At 33.5% G+C, this 18,280-nt stretch overlaps 2 protein-coding genes across 2 annotated transcripts; both read left to right on the forward strand.

Moving 5' to 3' along the window:
- Positions 1–1,080: 1,080 nt before the first annotated feature.
- On the forward strand, positions 1,081–2,325 carry LOC134705768 (5-hydroxytryptamine receptor 1F-like). The gene has a single exon (XM_063564486.1). It carries the CDS (start codon positions 1,081–1,083, stop codon positions 2,323–2,325), a length of 1,245 nt encoding a protein of 414 aa, XP_063420556.1.
- A 5,789-nt stretch (positions 2,326–8,114) lies between these two features.
- On the forward strand, positions 8,115–11,512 carry LOC134705130 (beta-1,3-galactosyltransferase brn-like). The gene is made up of 2 exons (XM_063563887.1): positions 8,115–8,253; positions 10,185–11,512. The coding sequence occupies exons 1-2, from the start codon at positions 8,207–8,209 to the stop codon at positions 11,014–11,016; spliced, it is 879 nt and encodes a 292-aa protein (XP_063419957.1). The 5' UTR covers positions 8,115–8,206; the 3' UTR covers positions 11,017–11,512.
- The last annotated feature ends 6,768 nt before the right edge of the window (positions 11,513–18,280 follow it).

The following is an 18,280-nucleotide window of genomic DNA, read 5'->3' on the forward strand; positions in this document are numbered from 1 at the left end:
TTATCAAATGCACAATATGTAAATGAAGTAGCCATCTTAAGATAAAACTATTGGAATAAAAGATTAACCGGAGAACAAATTTCCTGTGCGTAATTGTGTTAAAATAGCTTTCCGTTCATTCATACTATCTGTTATGAATGGTCAATGAGCCACTTTGCTCTATTTTTCTAAGCATTTATCTGGAGTAAAAGGAAGCAATGACGACATTTACAATGATTTTTTTTAAGAATTAGTTTATCAGCCAATATCCTTGTTCTGTTAATGATGCTTTCAAAAAATGTGTTCGAGTTAAAACTGTGGTGTTTATCATGAGGACCGGTAGTATGTGTTGAATTTGTTAAATGTCGGACATACTTATCTAGTTCTCTCCAATCATGGTGTATAATTGTTTAAATTTCTGATAATTTTATACTTATTTGAATTAATGATCTTCGTGAGGTAAGGTAGTATGTGTAGAACGAATAGATTAAATATCGGATATACCCATACGTATCTAAATTCAATATCTTCATGAGGTAAAGTAGTATATGTAGAATTGGTTAAATGTCGAATATACTTATTTAAGTTAATTATCATTTGTGTATAAGTAAACATTCCTGTTTACCTGATTTACTCCGTTTTGCATATGATACATAAAAAGACTTCACAGTCTTTTGGTGATGGACAAAATAAGATGCTAGCATGTTTTAGACTATCGCAAAAATATAAATGTAGAAAAGAGGCAATGGGTCCAAGGGAGACCTTCAAAACTTACGAGTCGAAGAGAAGCTGATAATGCCATGTCAATTCATGAAAATTAAGCATATCCTACCTCACTAGTTACTCCTGGTAACTTCACATTCGGACGTTAAATTTCACCCGTGCTGTCACAATTGAGGTACAGAGAGAAAGGGATTGGGGTAACGATATTTGAATCATTTTCATGGGCATCTATGATACAAATATTCAAATACGGTCAAACAACTTGTGAAGATGGTCGTAATAATTTTGAAGGGATTTTGAATATAACAATCTATCAATATAACACATTTGTTTGTCTAATTACCATAGTGTCTGATTTTGTTTTCAGCCATGAACAGCATGAGCAATAATAAAAGTTACGCGAACAATGATGATATGAACGTCTTTAACACATCATTTTTAAATAAAGATATCGTTCTTTGGATTTACAACGAAACTCATCTTCAAAGACGTCTTCCAGCTATGATTTTGTCTGGATTTCTAATGCTGGTCGGTATCATAGGTAACACACTAGTTGTATATGCCTACGGAATGAAGTTCAAGAAATCTTCAGCTAACTTTTTCATATGTTCGTTAGGAGTAATAGATCTAACATGTTGTGTTTTAAGCATTCCTTTCGAGATATTTACGTTACGCTTCCATTATGTAAATTTTAATACTGTAGCCTGCAAATTTTTTCGAGGAGTTGGAATGGCTGTTTATATTGCAGAAGGATTCATGCTTGTATTCATCGCTTTTGACAGATATTACAAAGTTTGCAGACCATTAAAAGTAAGCTACATGTCAAAATCAACTTCTCATCTCAGTATAATCGTCTGTCTAGGACTGATATTTGGTTGGCCGGCAGTATTTGTATTTGGTGAACATTCCACAGAGACGACGTTTCCTGAGATTTATGGTAAATCCTGTATGGTAGACGATAACCTTAAAACCACATTATATCCTACCTTGTTTTTCTGCAACCTTCTTCTTATTTTTATTGTATGTTTCAGTTTAATATTAATACTCTATGGGCGAATATTCTATTCAATACTAAAGTGGAAAAAAGAACGGGATATTTTGAAGATGAAATATGCAAGACCAGAAATTGGACTTAATCGTAATTCGTCTAGTTCAAGTTTAAGCTCATACACTTTGTCGGCATTATACAGTCGGAAAGTAGAGTATCATATACATTTACAGTTGAATAATGATAACAATAGACAATGTGAAAACACAACAAGATCTTACTTACGTTTCAGTTTTTTAGAAAAGTGTAATACTTCTGTAAATCGGACTCAGACCGTCAATATGAAGATAGTTTCAAGAAATCGGAAGAACACTCGAATGGTGAAAACAACTCTTATATGTGTAACAGTAACAGTTACGTTTATCTTGAGCTACGTACCTTACCTAACCTTACAAATCTTACTTAAATCCAACCAACTTAAAGAGGAAAGCGAGAGTATACTGTTACATCAAATGATAGAGGTGGCAGCTAAGAGTTACTGCATCAATAACGCATCAAACGCTATCATTTATAGCATTTTTAATCCAAAGTTCAGACAGTGTTGTAAGGGAATGTTTTATCCAGTAAAAAAATGAAATTATTGTATAGTTTGTAAACTAATCTAAATATATGTTTTTATCCATCGTGTACAATGATTTTCTTAGCTTTTCTTACATTTGTTTTTTTCGCATAATCGATTTATGACTACTGAATAGCGGTCTGCTACTGTTACCTTAATTTCACATTCACGTACATCTGTCAATATTAGTGAATGGAACAAAACTGAATCCCTTTAATGATTACTCACTTTCAAAAATTTCAGAGGAGGTACAAAACCATCATGACAGTCTTGAAGCTCAACTACAAAAAACAACAAACATCATATATAAACAATCAACAAGATCATGCAAACATAAAACTTTTAAAACACCCGATGAAGCCAAATATGATTTTCAATAATCTGCAATGTATAATATTTCAAAGGTACCAGGATTATAATTTAGGACGCCAGACGCGCGTTTCGTCTACATAAGACTCATCAGTGACGCTCATATCAAAATATTTATTAAGCCAAACAAGCAAAAAGTTGAAGAGCATTGATGATCCAAAATTCCAAAAAGTTGTGCCAAATACGGCTAAGGTAATCTATGCCTGGGATAAGAAAATCCTTAGTTTTTCGAAAAAATCAAAGTTTTGTTAACAGTAAATTTGTAAAATGACCACATTATTGATATTCATGTCAACACCGTAGTGTGGAATACTGGGCTAGTAATGCCATCGGGGACGAAACGTCAACCAGCAGTAGCATCGACCCAGTGTTGTAAATAGTTATCAAAGGTACCAGGATTATAATTAAGTATGCCAGACGCGCGTTTCGTCTACTTTAGACTCACCAGTGACGCTCATATCAAAATATTTATTAAGCCAAACAACATATACGGGGTAATTAATTAAATGATAAAACAGAACTACCGTGGAGTATGTATGTCTCATCTGCTTGAAAACAGCCAGACAAGACACTATTGCTTGCGAAGATTAAGAATGGTTTCACTTCATAAGCATTTGTCTTACAAGATCTGATGCAAATAAGGCACACGAATTTTCGAAGTGATCAGGTAAAATCTTAGATTTATTTCTATTTTTGTCTGCGAAATTGAAATAGACGCACACGTGAAAATAAAAAAATCAAACACCATGATATGCAGGTCATTGTGAACAAAGCATTGTGTTTCGTCAGACAAATATTGAAAAGTATCTAAAATATTATGGAAAGCCGAGGTGTAGTGGTTAGAAATTTTCGTCTCTCCATTGACACCATTTACGAGTTTGTTCTTGAGAAACGATGATAGTCCTTCTGAAGGAGACAATAAATGGCTGACCCGTGTAAAGAAAGAGAAATATCTCTAGCACGTAAATGACATTCATGTAGTTTTCGAAAAGACCAGACTAATGCCGCTACAAGGTAGCACTCGCACCAGCAAGGTGGATAGGGATTAATATAAGTTGTATTTCTTTTTTCCCAATTAACTATAGATAGCTATGTTTTAGAAAATCTAAAATATCTAAACTATCTTTGAAGTATTTCCTTGTGTTTTTGAGAAACTGACGCAAACATAAAACTTCACAAAGAACATTAGAAACAAATTTTACCTGAGAGCGTTTTTCAATTAAAACGACACTGCTGCATCTGTTGTCAAGCCATTATTTAGGCAACTCGACCAAGAACACATATTGCACGGCCACATCTCGCTCTCAGTGTATAAATGCATCATCACTTTGGATCAAGATTTTTGTTGAACACCTTGATTCTCTTAGAATTGCTTTAGAATTACAACCAGTCTTTCATGCTTTGGGTTGTCTCCTTAAGCACTAATTTGTTGATGCTTTCTCTGGTTTTTTTTGTGCTTTTATGTCAAACTTTTTACACAAGATTTTTGATATCATCGTTCGTTGTTGGATGTCAAATTCTTCATCTGTGTTGATCTCTTTATTTTAAAAACAATTGTTAGCTATAGTGATATATGTATATATATATATATAGATTGCCTAACAATGTAATTTTAACACACTATTTAGTATGTAAATATAAGAATAAGAATGTTTAAAATATTTACAAAATGATGAAAATAAACGCAATATTTCGCTAGACCAACTAGCTTTATCAAGCGTGCATCTATCCAGGTGAAATCGGATGTAGATGATAAGAAACTTTTGCAGCTCAATGTATATGTTGAACTTAGCTGCCTTGAAAATAAGAAAATTTTGCAGCTCAATTTTATTTGTGTAATTGAATTAATCTCTGTACTGATTAATCCACACTCCCATAGATTTGTATGTCATGTGCTGCTATTTATAGGCACTTATATATATATATATATATATATATAAATGTCTAAGAATATAACTAAAACACACTAATTGATACATTAAAAAGTTCTATTAGATGTTAAATAGAAATACGCAATATTTCGCTAAACAAATTAGCTTCATCAGGCGTGTGCATCTCTCAAGGTGAAATCGGATGCATGACAGAAAATATTTTTGTAGCTTAATCTATACAAGATTTGAGGGATGGGTGTAACATATTAATTCGGTCATAAAATATGTTTGTAGCTACAACTACATGAAGTTGGAATAAAAGTTTAACACATTTATAGATGTTCGATTAATTGTATGAATTTTTATAAATTAATTTGTATGATTTCAAGATAACTATGGTTTTGATTTGCTTTGAAATCTTTTTTCGTCTCTCTCATTGAGTCCATCAGGTTCAAGAGTTCGTAACTGGTGCATCCAAAATCTCTCTCTTTTTTGTCTTCCTTGTGTATCCCAATTTTGATTTTTCTCAATGATTTGAAATGTGATGTTTTCAAAATCATGTCCTGCTCTTAAAAGGTGTCTTGTAATTGGGCAGTTCCTTTCTTTTGTATAAAATGACCGATGGTTATTTAGTCGGATGTTAAATGGGGTTTCTGTTTCACCAACATATTGTAATTTGCAAGTTCCACACGTTAGAACATAAATGCAATTTTGCGTTTTGCAATTTGATGTTATAAATATGTTGTAATTTTTCTTTGTGACTGTGCTGATGAACTGGGTTTCTATATTGGCGACTTTGCAGCACTTACAATTGCCCCTTCCGCATTGTTTATAACCTCCGATTGTTGATATCTCCCGTTTAGATACTTTGGATGATACTAGAATATCTTTGAGGTTTTTTGGTCTGCGGTAAGCCATAACGGGAGGTGATGGAAAAATCTCGCTTAAGGAAGGATCATTTTCAATAAGACGCCAGTGTTTGTGGACAATTGATGAAATATTTGTCAGATGAGGATGAAAGCTAACAACAAACGGGACAGCAACAAACGAGACAGCAACTCAAATCAAGAGGTTATAAGAACAAAAGTATTTCAGAAGCTTTCGGAAAAGCAAACGAAAAAGAACGAACAAACCTACTTGAATACAAAGAAAAGACGGCCCAGACAAATAAAATCCCGTTTGTTGTTAGCTTTCATCCTCATCTGACAAATATTTCATCAATTGTCCACAAACACTGGCGTCTTATTGAAAATGATCCTTCCTTAAGCGAGATTTTTCCATCACTTCCCGTTATGGCTTACCGCAGACCAAAAAACCTCAAAGATATTCTAGTATCATCCAAAGTATCTAAACGGGAGATATCAACAATCGGAGGTTATAAACAATGCGGAAGGGGCAATTGTAAGTGCTGCAAAGTCGCCAATATAGAAACCCAGTTCATCAGCACAGTCACAAAGAAAAATTAAAACATATTTATAACATCAAATTGCAAAACGCAAAATTGCATTTATGTTCTAACGTGTGGAACTTGCAAATTACAATATGTTGGTGAAACAGAAACCCCATTTAACATCCGACTAAATAACCATCGGTCATTTTATACAAAAGAAAGGAACTGCCCAATTACAAGACACCTTTTAAGAGCAGGACATGATTTTGAAAACATCACATTTCAAATCATTGAGAAAAATCAAAATTGGGATACACAAGGAAGACAAAAAAGAGAGAGATTTTGGATGCACCAGTTACGAACTCTTGAACCTGATGGACTCAATGAGAGAGACGAAAAAAGTTTTCAAAGCAAATCAAAACCATAGTTATCTTGAAATCATACAAATTAATTTATAAAAATTCATACAATTAATCGAACATCTATAAATGTGTTAAACTTTTATTCCAACTTCATGTAGTTGTAGCTACAAACATATTTTATGACCGAATTAATATGTTACACCCATCCCTCAAATCTTGTATAGATTAAGCTACAAAAATATTTTTCTGTCATGCATCCGATTTCACCTTGAGAGATGCACACGCCTAATGAAGCTAATTTGTTTAGCGAAATATTGCGTATTTCTATTTAACATCTAATAGAACTTTTTAATGTATCAATTAGTGTGTTTTAGTTATATTCTTAGACATTTATATAATTTTAATTCAGTAACTGTATCAGTTTATTTTCACAAACTGATCCACGCTTAATTAGATTGAATGTTGATTGTTGCTATTTTTAGACATTATATATATATATAGCCCAGGTGGTCGTGTGGTCTAGCGGGACGGCTGCAGTGCAGGCGATTTGGTGTCACGATATCACAGTAGCATGGGTTCGAATCCCGGCGAGGGAAGAACCAAAAATTTGCGAAAGCAAATTTACAGATCTAACATTGTTGGGTTGATGTTTAGACGAGTTGTATATATATATATACAACTCGTCTAATGCGAGGGAAGAACCAAAAATTTGCGAAAGCAAATTTACAGATCTAACATTGTTGGGTTGATGTTTAGACGAGTTGTATATATATATATACAACTCGTCTAAACATCTAAAAATTTGCGAAAGCAAATTTACAGATCCAACAATGTTAGATCTGTAAATTTGCTTTCGCAAATTTTTGGTTCTTCCCTCTCCGGGATTCGAACCCATGCTACTGTGATATCGTGACATATATACAACTCGTCTAAACATCAACCCAACAATGTTAGATCTGTAAATTTGCTTTCGCAAATTTTTGGTTCTTCCCTCGCCGGGATTCGAACCCATGCTACTGTGATATCGTGACACCAAATTGCCTGCACTGCAGCCGTCCCGCTAGACCACACGACCAGCTGGGCTCTCTAAATAAGAGCTTTCGCTGGCCGTATGTTACCTTTCCACGTCAGTTTTAATCTAGCGGCGTACTACAGTACATGATATATAAGGCATGAAGATGTTATTGTAACAGATCAGCTAAATTATCTATAGTAAAGGATCCTACAAATTAATGTAATATACAGTCACAGAAAATTATTATATTTATAAGTACGTCTGAGTCAGTGACAACTCTACAACAGATGTATCCATTGGATCGCCATCAATGATGGTGATACATGGCTGTGTACATAATGTATATACAACTCGTCTAAACATCAAACCAACAATGTTAGATCTGTAAATTTGCTTTCGCAAATTTTTGGTTCTTCCCTCGCCGGGATATATATATATAAACAATGACATATTTTCAACTGAATAGAAATAAGATAACATGTTATATTATAAATTATAATTCATGAAATTAATTTAATTTTTGCTGCAACCTGATTATGGAACTTTTCATATTTGCCTTCTTTATTTATCAATATTTCATGATATTGAAGAAATTCCTTTAAAACAAATAAAGTCTTGATGTGCAAGACACAGACACCAAGCCACAGAATATTCATTGGACATCAAAGCTTATTAAGAATCTGCTTAACATTCTTCACCTCACCCCATGTACAAAAGTGGATGAACACACACTTGAATCTTTTATTTTCTGAGGAAGGAAAAGGCCCTTATCGTAAGTGCTAAATCGGCTATCAAAGTTGATGATGGTGTCATCATATATTATGAATGAAATATTGACATAGAAAGGACAAGTACTGTAGTTAACACTATAAACATTTTGAAGAAGGATAATGTGTAAAATAAATGTATGTGCACTTATAAAGAAACACAATCTGCGGTGAGTATAATACTTTTACGAAAAAGGTATTACAATGATGTATAATGTAATATTTTTGCTGCAAGTATACTGTTTTCTGTTTGGTAATAAATTAATATAAAGATCCATTTATTTTACATCTTTGTGGTCAATTTATTTTTCAATCGTTAATGGCAGTTAGTAGGGTTTAAGAACATCAGTTGTTCGACCTGTTTGTCAAATGCGTTTTGTTAAAATATACTTTTCACTTTTTTTTTGTCTTTTTGAAATTGTTGTTTTTGCCGTATTTTAAAAGACCCCTCTATGACGAAATGGTTTTAAACGCGCACGTATAAAAACTGCGGCTTTTATCCAACGCATTCATAGGCTTGAACGATGTTTTCAATTTAGGCTTGCTTATTTATTTTTTCGTTTTGGCTTGTATTATATTTTCCCTCCGGTTTATATAATCCGTTCATCCTATCTCGACTCTCTTTAAAATTCAAGAGTCTTTCCTAAATTTAGGTTAATTATATGACCTTTCAAATACCATTTCAATCCCAAACAGCACTGAAGAGACATTAATTATTGTCGAAATCCGGATATGATGTACACATTTTGCACCTCATGTTAGTGGTATACTTTTTTTGCCGCAAGTCATGTAGACCCTTTGGCTAAAATGGCTGCGTTTTGACCTCAAAATCACCTCTGAGTACAGACAAAACTGTGCATCTAGATTTTTTTTCATGGCATATGCCCTCGATAAATAGATTTCAATTACATTGTATGATTTAGAAAATTAATGGCTTAAATGGATTTTGCTCAGATCTGTTCATTGTGTCGTTTTGTGTCGGGATGTATAAGTACCCGGCCACGTCCACTTGTATGTTTGTCAATCTGATGAGTTAAGCCTTTTTCAACTGTTTTTTATAGTTCGTTCTTTTGTTGTACTGTTATACCACTGTCCCAGGTTAGGGGGAGAGTTGGATCCCGCTAACATGTTTATCCCCGCCATATTATTTATGTATGTGCCTGTCCCAAGTCAGGAGCCTGTAATTCAGTGGTTGTCGTTTGTTTATGTGTTACATATTTGTTTTTTCTTTCATATTTTTTACATAAATAAGGCCGTTAGTTTTCTTGTTTGAATTGTTTTACATTGTCTTATCGGGGCCTTTTATAGCTGACTATTCGGTATGGGCTTTGCTCATTGTTAAAGGCTATACGGTGACCTATAGTTTTTAATGTCTGTGTCATTTTGGTCTTTTGTGGATAGTTGTCTCATTGACAATCATACCACATCTTCTTTTTGTATATTTGTAGTGCACGTTTTTTCGTTTCTGCAGAAGATGGTAAAATTTTAGAGTTAAGCTAGATATGGTCCACTCAGGTACACAGTTTAAAACACCATTTATTGTCAGTTATCTAATGTCCATCTATTATTCATGTCAATCAATTCTGATCACTTCAATCATTACCTGTGGGGCAGTTCTCAAACCTTTTACAGAACTTAGTTTCTTTTAGCACCTTCTGAAGGAATGAAAAAAGTGCACTGCAAAATCCTTTTAAGTTTTTATTTTTCTAAAACATAAAATATATATGAAATTTATTTATCTAGTGCATGATATGCCTTAAACTTTTCCAGATGCACATATATGTCTGTACTCATAGAAAATTTTGAGGTGACAGTCAACAGAGCTTAAGAATATCAGTTGTTCGACCTGCTAAATGTTAAAATATACTTTTTTGGTCTTTTGGAAAATGTTGTTTGTGCTGTATTTTATCCCTTTAAAACGGTATCCTTTTTTAACAGTTGTCTGACCTGTTAGTCAAAAGCGTTTTGTTGAAATGTACCTTTTCACTCTTTTCAACTTTTATAGAAAATGTTGTTTGTGCTGCATTTTGCGCCATCTACTACGAAATTTGTTTTACATGCAAGAATAAAATATAATGAAATGCCATGTTTTTTTTTTCAGTTGTAAAACATGGCTGTGCATATTTGCCATACTTCTTGCAATTTTGATGTTGAGAAGATGTTGGACTGGAGAAAAATTTTACGTTTTCCAGTTTTCGTTCCCATTAAACAATGTTATCGACGTAGTTCACGAAATTGAGACAACTGGCCAGACTACAGAAAAGCCTTTGAACAATTTCACTCAACATTATGTCATAAAGAAAGATCCGTCCATCAAGTTTTGTAGCGAGGGAGTATGTGAGAGTTTTGATATGGTTTTTATTGTAAAGTCATTTGTTGGAAATTTTGACCAGAGGATCGCTATTCGAAACACTTGGGGAGCACAGACACATCTGAGTATAAAAACGATGTTCGTTTTAGGATATGTAGATCGGTTACAACCGCTGGTTGATTTTGAAAATAAAGAATATGGCGATATTCTCCAGTTTGGTTTCGCTGACATATATAATAATCTAGTGTATAAAACGATTATTTCTATTGATTGGTTAGTGAAACGTAATATAAATACAAAATTTGTACATTTTTTAGATGATGATCGTTTAGTTAATACCAGACGTTTACATCAATTTGCTGTTGATAGTCTTAGTGTTACAGAAAATAAAATCGTTGGCCACAGATTAAGATTTAAACAACCGCATCGAACAAAATCTTCGAAATATTTTACGACCTTAGAAGAATATCCTTTTGATTTTTGGCCGCCATATATACATGGAGGAACCTTACTAACGAATATGAAAGTAGTAAAAAAGCTTGCTTATGCCATACCTTTTACCTTTTACAAAAATTATCAGAATGGAAGACTGTTTCATTGGAATACTTGCCAAATTACTTAAGATTAATGTTTTACATAACAGTGAATTCATGCAGTTTTATACTTCCGGTTTTGATATGAAAGATAAATTATCAAGCCAAGGCTATAAATCTTATCATTTAATAATTGACGGTTGGAAACAACTACAAAACTAAAGTAAAGACACATACAATATTTTTGTAATTTACATACATCTATTGTTAATATTACAATGTATTATAAAATACCAATTTTGTTAAAATTTGATAATGGAAATCGTCCAGTTAATATTGTACTTTTACTAGTTTTTGCATTACTAAATTAAGATAAAAACTAAAAAACTTTATACGAATTAGATAGTTATAACAATTTGGATAATCTCCTCTGTGTTTTGAACAAAATAATGTCCGTTCGAAAAACAAAATGTGTAATTTAATGAATGAATGATCCTTAAATCGGCAACATTGCTTTAGAATGAAAAAAACAAGGTATTTACATGTATGAAAAATATAATGGACTATAGAGAACAAATAAATTATGCAGAGATAACGGCATTTGTTTTATTTTACTTTACCAGTCAATGTGATTTATATACAAAAACTATGTTGTTTGGGCATTCATCTGCGAGGGCAACAACATATTTATCATGGAGATAGGTTAGTTGTTTGGCAACATAAGGGGCTTTAAAGATTCATGTATCATTTATATGCATAATTTGTATTCCAATTTGTATCAACAACAACCTTGAAGTCGTAGTCGATTCGGAGCATCTAAGCCTTTCTTTTTGCGTTCATCCCTTGGCCTGGCATACTTTTCACATTGTGTAACAGCTTTACTGCGTACAGTGATCGTGTTGCTTTACATTACGTCTACAACTCAAAGCGCATGGAAAAATAAATTGATGTATCTTTTGGTATATTTGACAGTTTCCGGCGAAATTACGACTTAAATGAGCAGTGTTACGAGTCCTTAATTTTGAAAAGTATGTTACTAAGCCATAACAAAAAATCTGTGATGCTTAAAAACAATTTAAAATGACAGTTTACACGTCAAAAAGGCGGCAAGCTTGAGCATTTACGTAAAAGGAACCCTTAAATGTTTATAGAATTTTTAAAAAGAACCACACTAATAATCTAGATGTCCCGCTATCTTCAATTTTTGAACATCTAAAAGAGTTATTTTCACGTATTAATTAATCCAATAACCAATGACATACAGAGTAAACAGGACATTATTTCTGATGTTACATAGAAAGAAATTGCATAAAATGATGCCTATAGTAGCTAGTATATACATTCGTCTTTTAAAATACAACCACCAATAAGGATCGAAATGATGTTATGTGGATAAATTTATCGGTTTTCAAGAGCTAAATTGGAAACTCGTCATTCGTTAAATGGCTTCCATTGTTACGATTGTAAAAAGTGACTGGCGTAATGGGGAGATAATTTTGACGAATTAGAATCCTGACTGTAACAAAATGTTATATAACATCGTTTGATGTGTTTGTGTTTTTTATTGTTCATTGTTAAGGGACTTCTGTTTTGAATTTCCTTGGAGTTTGCTATTTGTGTTATTTTTTTTCCTCCGATGAATGAATATAGGCTCACTGTATTTCGGGTCCTTGTATAACACATTTCGCGTTATAAACACTTATCACTTCAACATGGCAAATAGGAAAAAAAAGAATGGGGAAATAATGCATGTACGATTAGCAGGTCGAGACTTGCTGTCATCAAAATCAATATCCTGCAACATGTGCTTCTAATTGAAAATTTCAAATTATCATAATCGTAATACTTATTAAATGGTCTTTTGAAAATTTAATTCTAAAATCAAATGCACAACTAAATTACAGCGTGTTATTCTAAGTGACTGCCAGTTGTTGCATTTAAATACCAAAGAAACTTTTCAGCTCGGATCGAATGTCTTCATGAAAATCTTTGACTGATCTATTTCGGTAAACAAACCCACGAACAAATAGGAAAAAGTAATATCACACAAGTTTCAGCTTCGCTCTGCCCTAATTTAAGGTAATATGTGTGCATGTGGTTGTTAATTAGTATTGGAAATGTGGTATTTTTAAATATCGATTGATAAAAAATGGATGTACTTTAAGAGTGTGGGTTTTACTTTACGGACGCCATCACGAGTTGGTTGACCGTTATGGAATAACCGTTTCTTAAATGATATCGGATATGTTCTTTACGTCGTAACTATAATCCCCTTCCCTTTCATGAATGTGACCTACCGAATTAGACTATTTACCGGATTTGTTATCTCAATAGCCCTGTACTAAGTACTCCCTTCCGCAAAGATAGAGAAAATTTCTGGATAAGGGAGTAAGGATCTGCAATGCCATATGGTTGCAATGACAATATTAAAGGAGTAGGAAATTTGTCAAGTCCTGCCTGCAGTGATGTTAATGTAATGGGTTTATTTAATACTACCTTACGACAACAACGTAGTCATGGGCAATAACATTACCATCGGCCTAATGTAAAAAAGTCTTCCAAATCTATATCACCATCTGGAAGCTTTGATGAACTTCTTTCACATCTTCATCATCAACTAGGGTTACATTACATAAGAACTATTCTCTTTTCACTGCCAGTTAATTTTCTTAAACGTTTGAGAGATTATGCACTTGACAAAGGAGGCACCAATACATTTTCTGCAATAAACAGACTAGTCAGTATTATTTGTGATGTAGCTCTTTTCCGTCTTTTCAAACCAGTAAGATCTGAACCTTTACATGAAGAAAAGAGGAGATTCCTTCCTGTTGATTTTGCCAATAGAGTAATCGATGCAATCAATATCTGCAACTTTCTACATCACAAGGAGGTAACATCTAAAATCCCTATTTATTTTCAAAATCAGTCTGTTCCTATTGTATCCTACAGTTACACCAAAACCATTGCACCTAAAATATCTAACTACAAACAGGCATTGCAGGACCTTGACTTAGATAGTTATCAAAAGTACCAGGATTATAATTTTATACGCCAGACGCGCGTTTCGTCTACATAAGACTCATCAGTGACGCTCAGATCGAAATAGTTAAAAAGCCAAATAAATACAAAGTTGAAGAGCATTGAGGATCCAAAATTCCAAAAAGTTGTGCCAAATACGGCTAAGGTAATCTACTCCTGGGGTAAGAACATCCTTAGTATTTCGAAAAATTCAAAGTTTTGTAAACAGAAAATTTATAAAAATGACCATATGATTGATATTCATGTCAACACCGAAATGCTGACTACTGGGCTGGTGATACCCTCGGGGACGAAACGTCCACCAGCAGTGGCATCGACCCAGTGGTGTAAATAGTTATCAAAAGTACCAGGATTATAATTTTATACGCCAGACGCGCGTTTCGTCTACATAAGACTCATCAGTGACGCTCATATCGAAATACAAAAAATGTAGTTAAAAAGCCAAATAAATACAAAGTTGAAGAGCATTGAGGATCCAAAATTCCAAAAAGTTGTGCCAAATACGGCTAAGGTAATCTACTCCTGGGGTAAGAAAATCCTTAGTTTTTCGAAAAATTCAAAGTTTTGTAAACAGAAAATTTATAAAAATGACCATATGATTGATATTCATGTCAACACCGAAATGCTGACTACTGGGCTGGTGATAATATTATCTGGTGATTAGAACAATACCTTAAAAACCCTCCGACATGTGACTGTTCCCACTCGCCTTATAGTTACAGCCCATCTGGTCATGTTATAACTAGGGATCTAAATATTATTCAACATGAAAATCTACGAAAGGTTATTTCTCATGGTCCTAAGTTTAGAGAACCCCAACACATCAATTGGAACCATAACTTCAAAATAATTATGGATTCTATTGAGAACTACGCCAGAGCATGGGCTAAGCGAGAAGAAGTTGAACTGGACACTTTATCAGAATGGGTTAAAACTATCAGGTCTCTGATAAAACGTCGCATTCACAAGTTAAAAAACTGTGTGAACGATCGACCAAAGTCCGTTTTCAGAGACAAAGAGGTCATGAAATGTCTATCAACTCTTCATGATAAGTATGTTGTTGTTCCTGCGGACAAAGCTTCAAATAATATTGTCTTTGTATGTAAATCATATTTTTTCAACCCTGTATACCACCATTCTCCATGTAAAATTGAAAAATCGCCTAAAAGAAATTATCCACAATGCCTTTCAACATAAAAATGGTAGCATACGCTATAAATTTATTACTTTGGGATTTCATCAAGCATATTTCGTTAATAGTGACAAACAAAAAGGTAAATCATGCTACACAGAAGAACAAGTAGTCAGTATGCTGGAGTTTCTTATCGACAACATATTTGTTGAGTTTGGAGGTAGACTTTTCCAACAAATTGTCGGCATTCTTATGGGAACAAACTGTGCGCCTCTTCTTGCCGACCTCTTCTTATTTTCATATGAATCGGAGTTCCTCCAGACACTTGTCATAAACAAGAGGATCAAAGAAGCCAGATTATTTAATTTCACTTTCAGATATATTGATGATGTTCTTTCGTTAAACAATCCGAACTTTTCTGATTGGGTTCCATTAATATATCCCCCAGAACTCGAGATCAAAGAAACAACAGACACGGCTTCCTCCGCCTCATTTTTAGACTTATATCTCGAATTTGACTTACACAGTCATCTCAGTACCAGAATCTATGACAAACGAGACGATTTTAATTTCGAAATTATAAATTTCCCCCACCTTAGTAGCAATTTACCAACTTCACCTGCATATGGGATATATATTTCCCAACTTATTCGATATTCAAGAGCTTGCAGCTCCTACTTAGACTTTGTAAAACGTCATCAGTGTCTGAGTAGAAAGTTGATGAACCAGGGGTATGTCAAAGAACGTCTCGTCCTTTTTCTAAAAAAGTTCATCGGAAGGTACCAAGACCTTGTTGATAAATATTCCGTATCAACTTCTCAAATAATACACGATGGTCTTGATGTATAGATTCTGCGTACTGGTGTTGTGTATCATCTTAACAACATGTTTTATTGTTCTTTTATTTGTTTTTGTTCTATTATTAAGACTACTTTTACTGTTGAATGGTTTTATGTGATATCCGTTTGACGTGGCTCGGTACTTATACATCTCGTTCTTTGTGTTTGTATTGGCTTTCATTTTTTGGTGATTTGTTTTGTATATGTGACTCTTTGTATTTCTTTTGTGCTTATAACGTGACTATGTACTTTAAAAGATCCCGTCAGTATGATATTTGTCTATAATATGTCATTATGATATATTTCTATTATGAATTACTATATACGTTGAACCACAAACGTCAAAATCAATCAATGGCGTAGTGGAATTAACAATTTTTGGATTCTCATAAAATCTATGTATAACTTTTGGACTAGTTTGAATCTCGGTCTATTTCTGTAATTTATTCTGAAATACTTTTGATTTTTTAACCCTGTATGCGTTCATTGCCTATGTAAATTTTAAAATTGTTTGTATGCACATTGAACGACAAATTTATGTGACGTATGTAATTTTTCTGACGTCAGACACTCAAATCAATCCATGTGTTCGTAGATAGTAGATGTTTTTGTGTCCTGTTAAATTGTTCCCTTTTAAAAGTTTTTGGATTCTCATAAATTCTATGTATAACTTTTGGACTAGTTTGAATCTCGGTCTATTTCTGTAATTTATTCTGAAATACTTTTGATTTTTTAACCCTGTATGCGTACATTGCCTATGTAAATTTTAAAATTGTTTGTATGCATATTGAACGACAAATTTATGTGACGTATATAATTTTTCTGACGTCAGACACTCATATCAATCCATGTGTTTGTAGATAGTAGATGTTTTTGTGTCCTGTTAAATTGTTCCTTTTAAAATTGTTATACGATGATGACTGATGTACCCATATTTTGACTATTTTATTAATTGTGACTGTTTATTTAACGCATCATGTAAATGTAGCGGAATTTGACGAGACTGTTATTAAAGTGAGAGGGTTAGCGCTATAGAACCAGGTTTAATCCACCATTTTCTACATTTGAAAATGCCTGTACCAAGTCAGGAATATGACAGTTCTTGTCCATTCGTTTTTGATGCGTTTTGTTTTTTGATTTTGCCATGTGATTATGGACTTTCCAAATTGATTTTCCTCTGAGTTCAGTATTTTTGTGATTTTACTTTATACACGACGGATGCCACATGTGGAGCAGGATATGCTTACCTTTCCGGAGCACCTGAGATCCCCCTAGTTTTTGGTGGGGTTCGTGTTGTTTATTTTTTAGTTTACTATGATGTGTCATGTGTTCTATATACGTTGAACCACAAATGTTTGACAAAAGTTTCTATATCACTAACGGAAAGCTGAATACTAAAATTTATGATAAAAGGGATGATTTTTCATTTCCTATTGTTAATTATCCGTTTTTAGATTATGACGTTCCCTTGTCACCATCTTACGGTGTTTATATATCTCAACTTGTACGATTCGGTCGTGTATGTAATAATGTTTTAGATTTTAACGAGAGAAATTTATGTATTACTGATAAATTATTACACCAGTGTTTTCGATATCACAAACTAGTCAAAACATTTACTAAATTTTATCATCGGTATAAAGACATCATTCGTAAATAAAGCTCAACATGCAGACTTCTTATACGTTCAGGTATTTCACATCCAATTTTTTATGGAAATATTCTGTATAAAGCACAAAGGTGTCAGTATTCACCTCAGAAACTTACAAAACCTTTGAATAGACTTATTAAGAAGGGATATAATTACGATACTGTTGTCAAGTAATTAAAGATTGCATATGTTGGCGTTACTATTGAGTCACTGATAAGGTCTTTGCGTCGGAACTAAACACATTTATTCTAAAAACAGTTGTTGGCATGACACGGGTTATGTTCTTCTCATATATGTTATGATGGTATGATACTAAACCCCTAACGGGAAGGATTGTGCCTGATGTTCATATGATGAAATCATAATCTTTCAGTCAGTTTAATTGAAGTCTGGAGCTGGCATGTCAGTTAACTGCTAGTAGTCTGTTGTTATTTATGTATTATTGTCATTTTGTTTATTTTCTTTGGTTACATCTTCTGACATCAGACTCGGACTTCTCTTGAACTGAATTTTAATGTGCGTATTGTTATGCGTTTACTTTTCTACATTGGTTAGAGGTATAGGGAGAGGGTTGAGATCTCACAAACATGTTTAACCCGCCGCATTTTTGCGCCTGTCCCAAGTCAGGAGCCTCTGGCCATTGTTAGTCTTGTATTATTTTAATTTTAGTTTCTTGTGTACAATTTGGAAAT

The sequence above is a fragment of the Mytilus trossulus genome, chromosome 2, assembly GCF_036588685.1.
Source record: "Mytilus trossulus isolate FHL-02 chromosome 2, PNRI_Mtr1.1.1.hap1, whole genome shotgun sequence".
Classification (NCBI taxonomy): Eukaryota; Metazoa; Mollusca; class Bivalvia; order Mytilida; family Mytilidae; genus Mytilus; species Mytilus trossulus.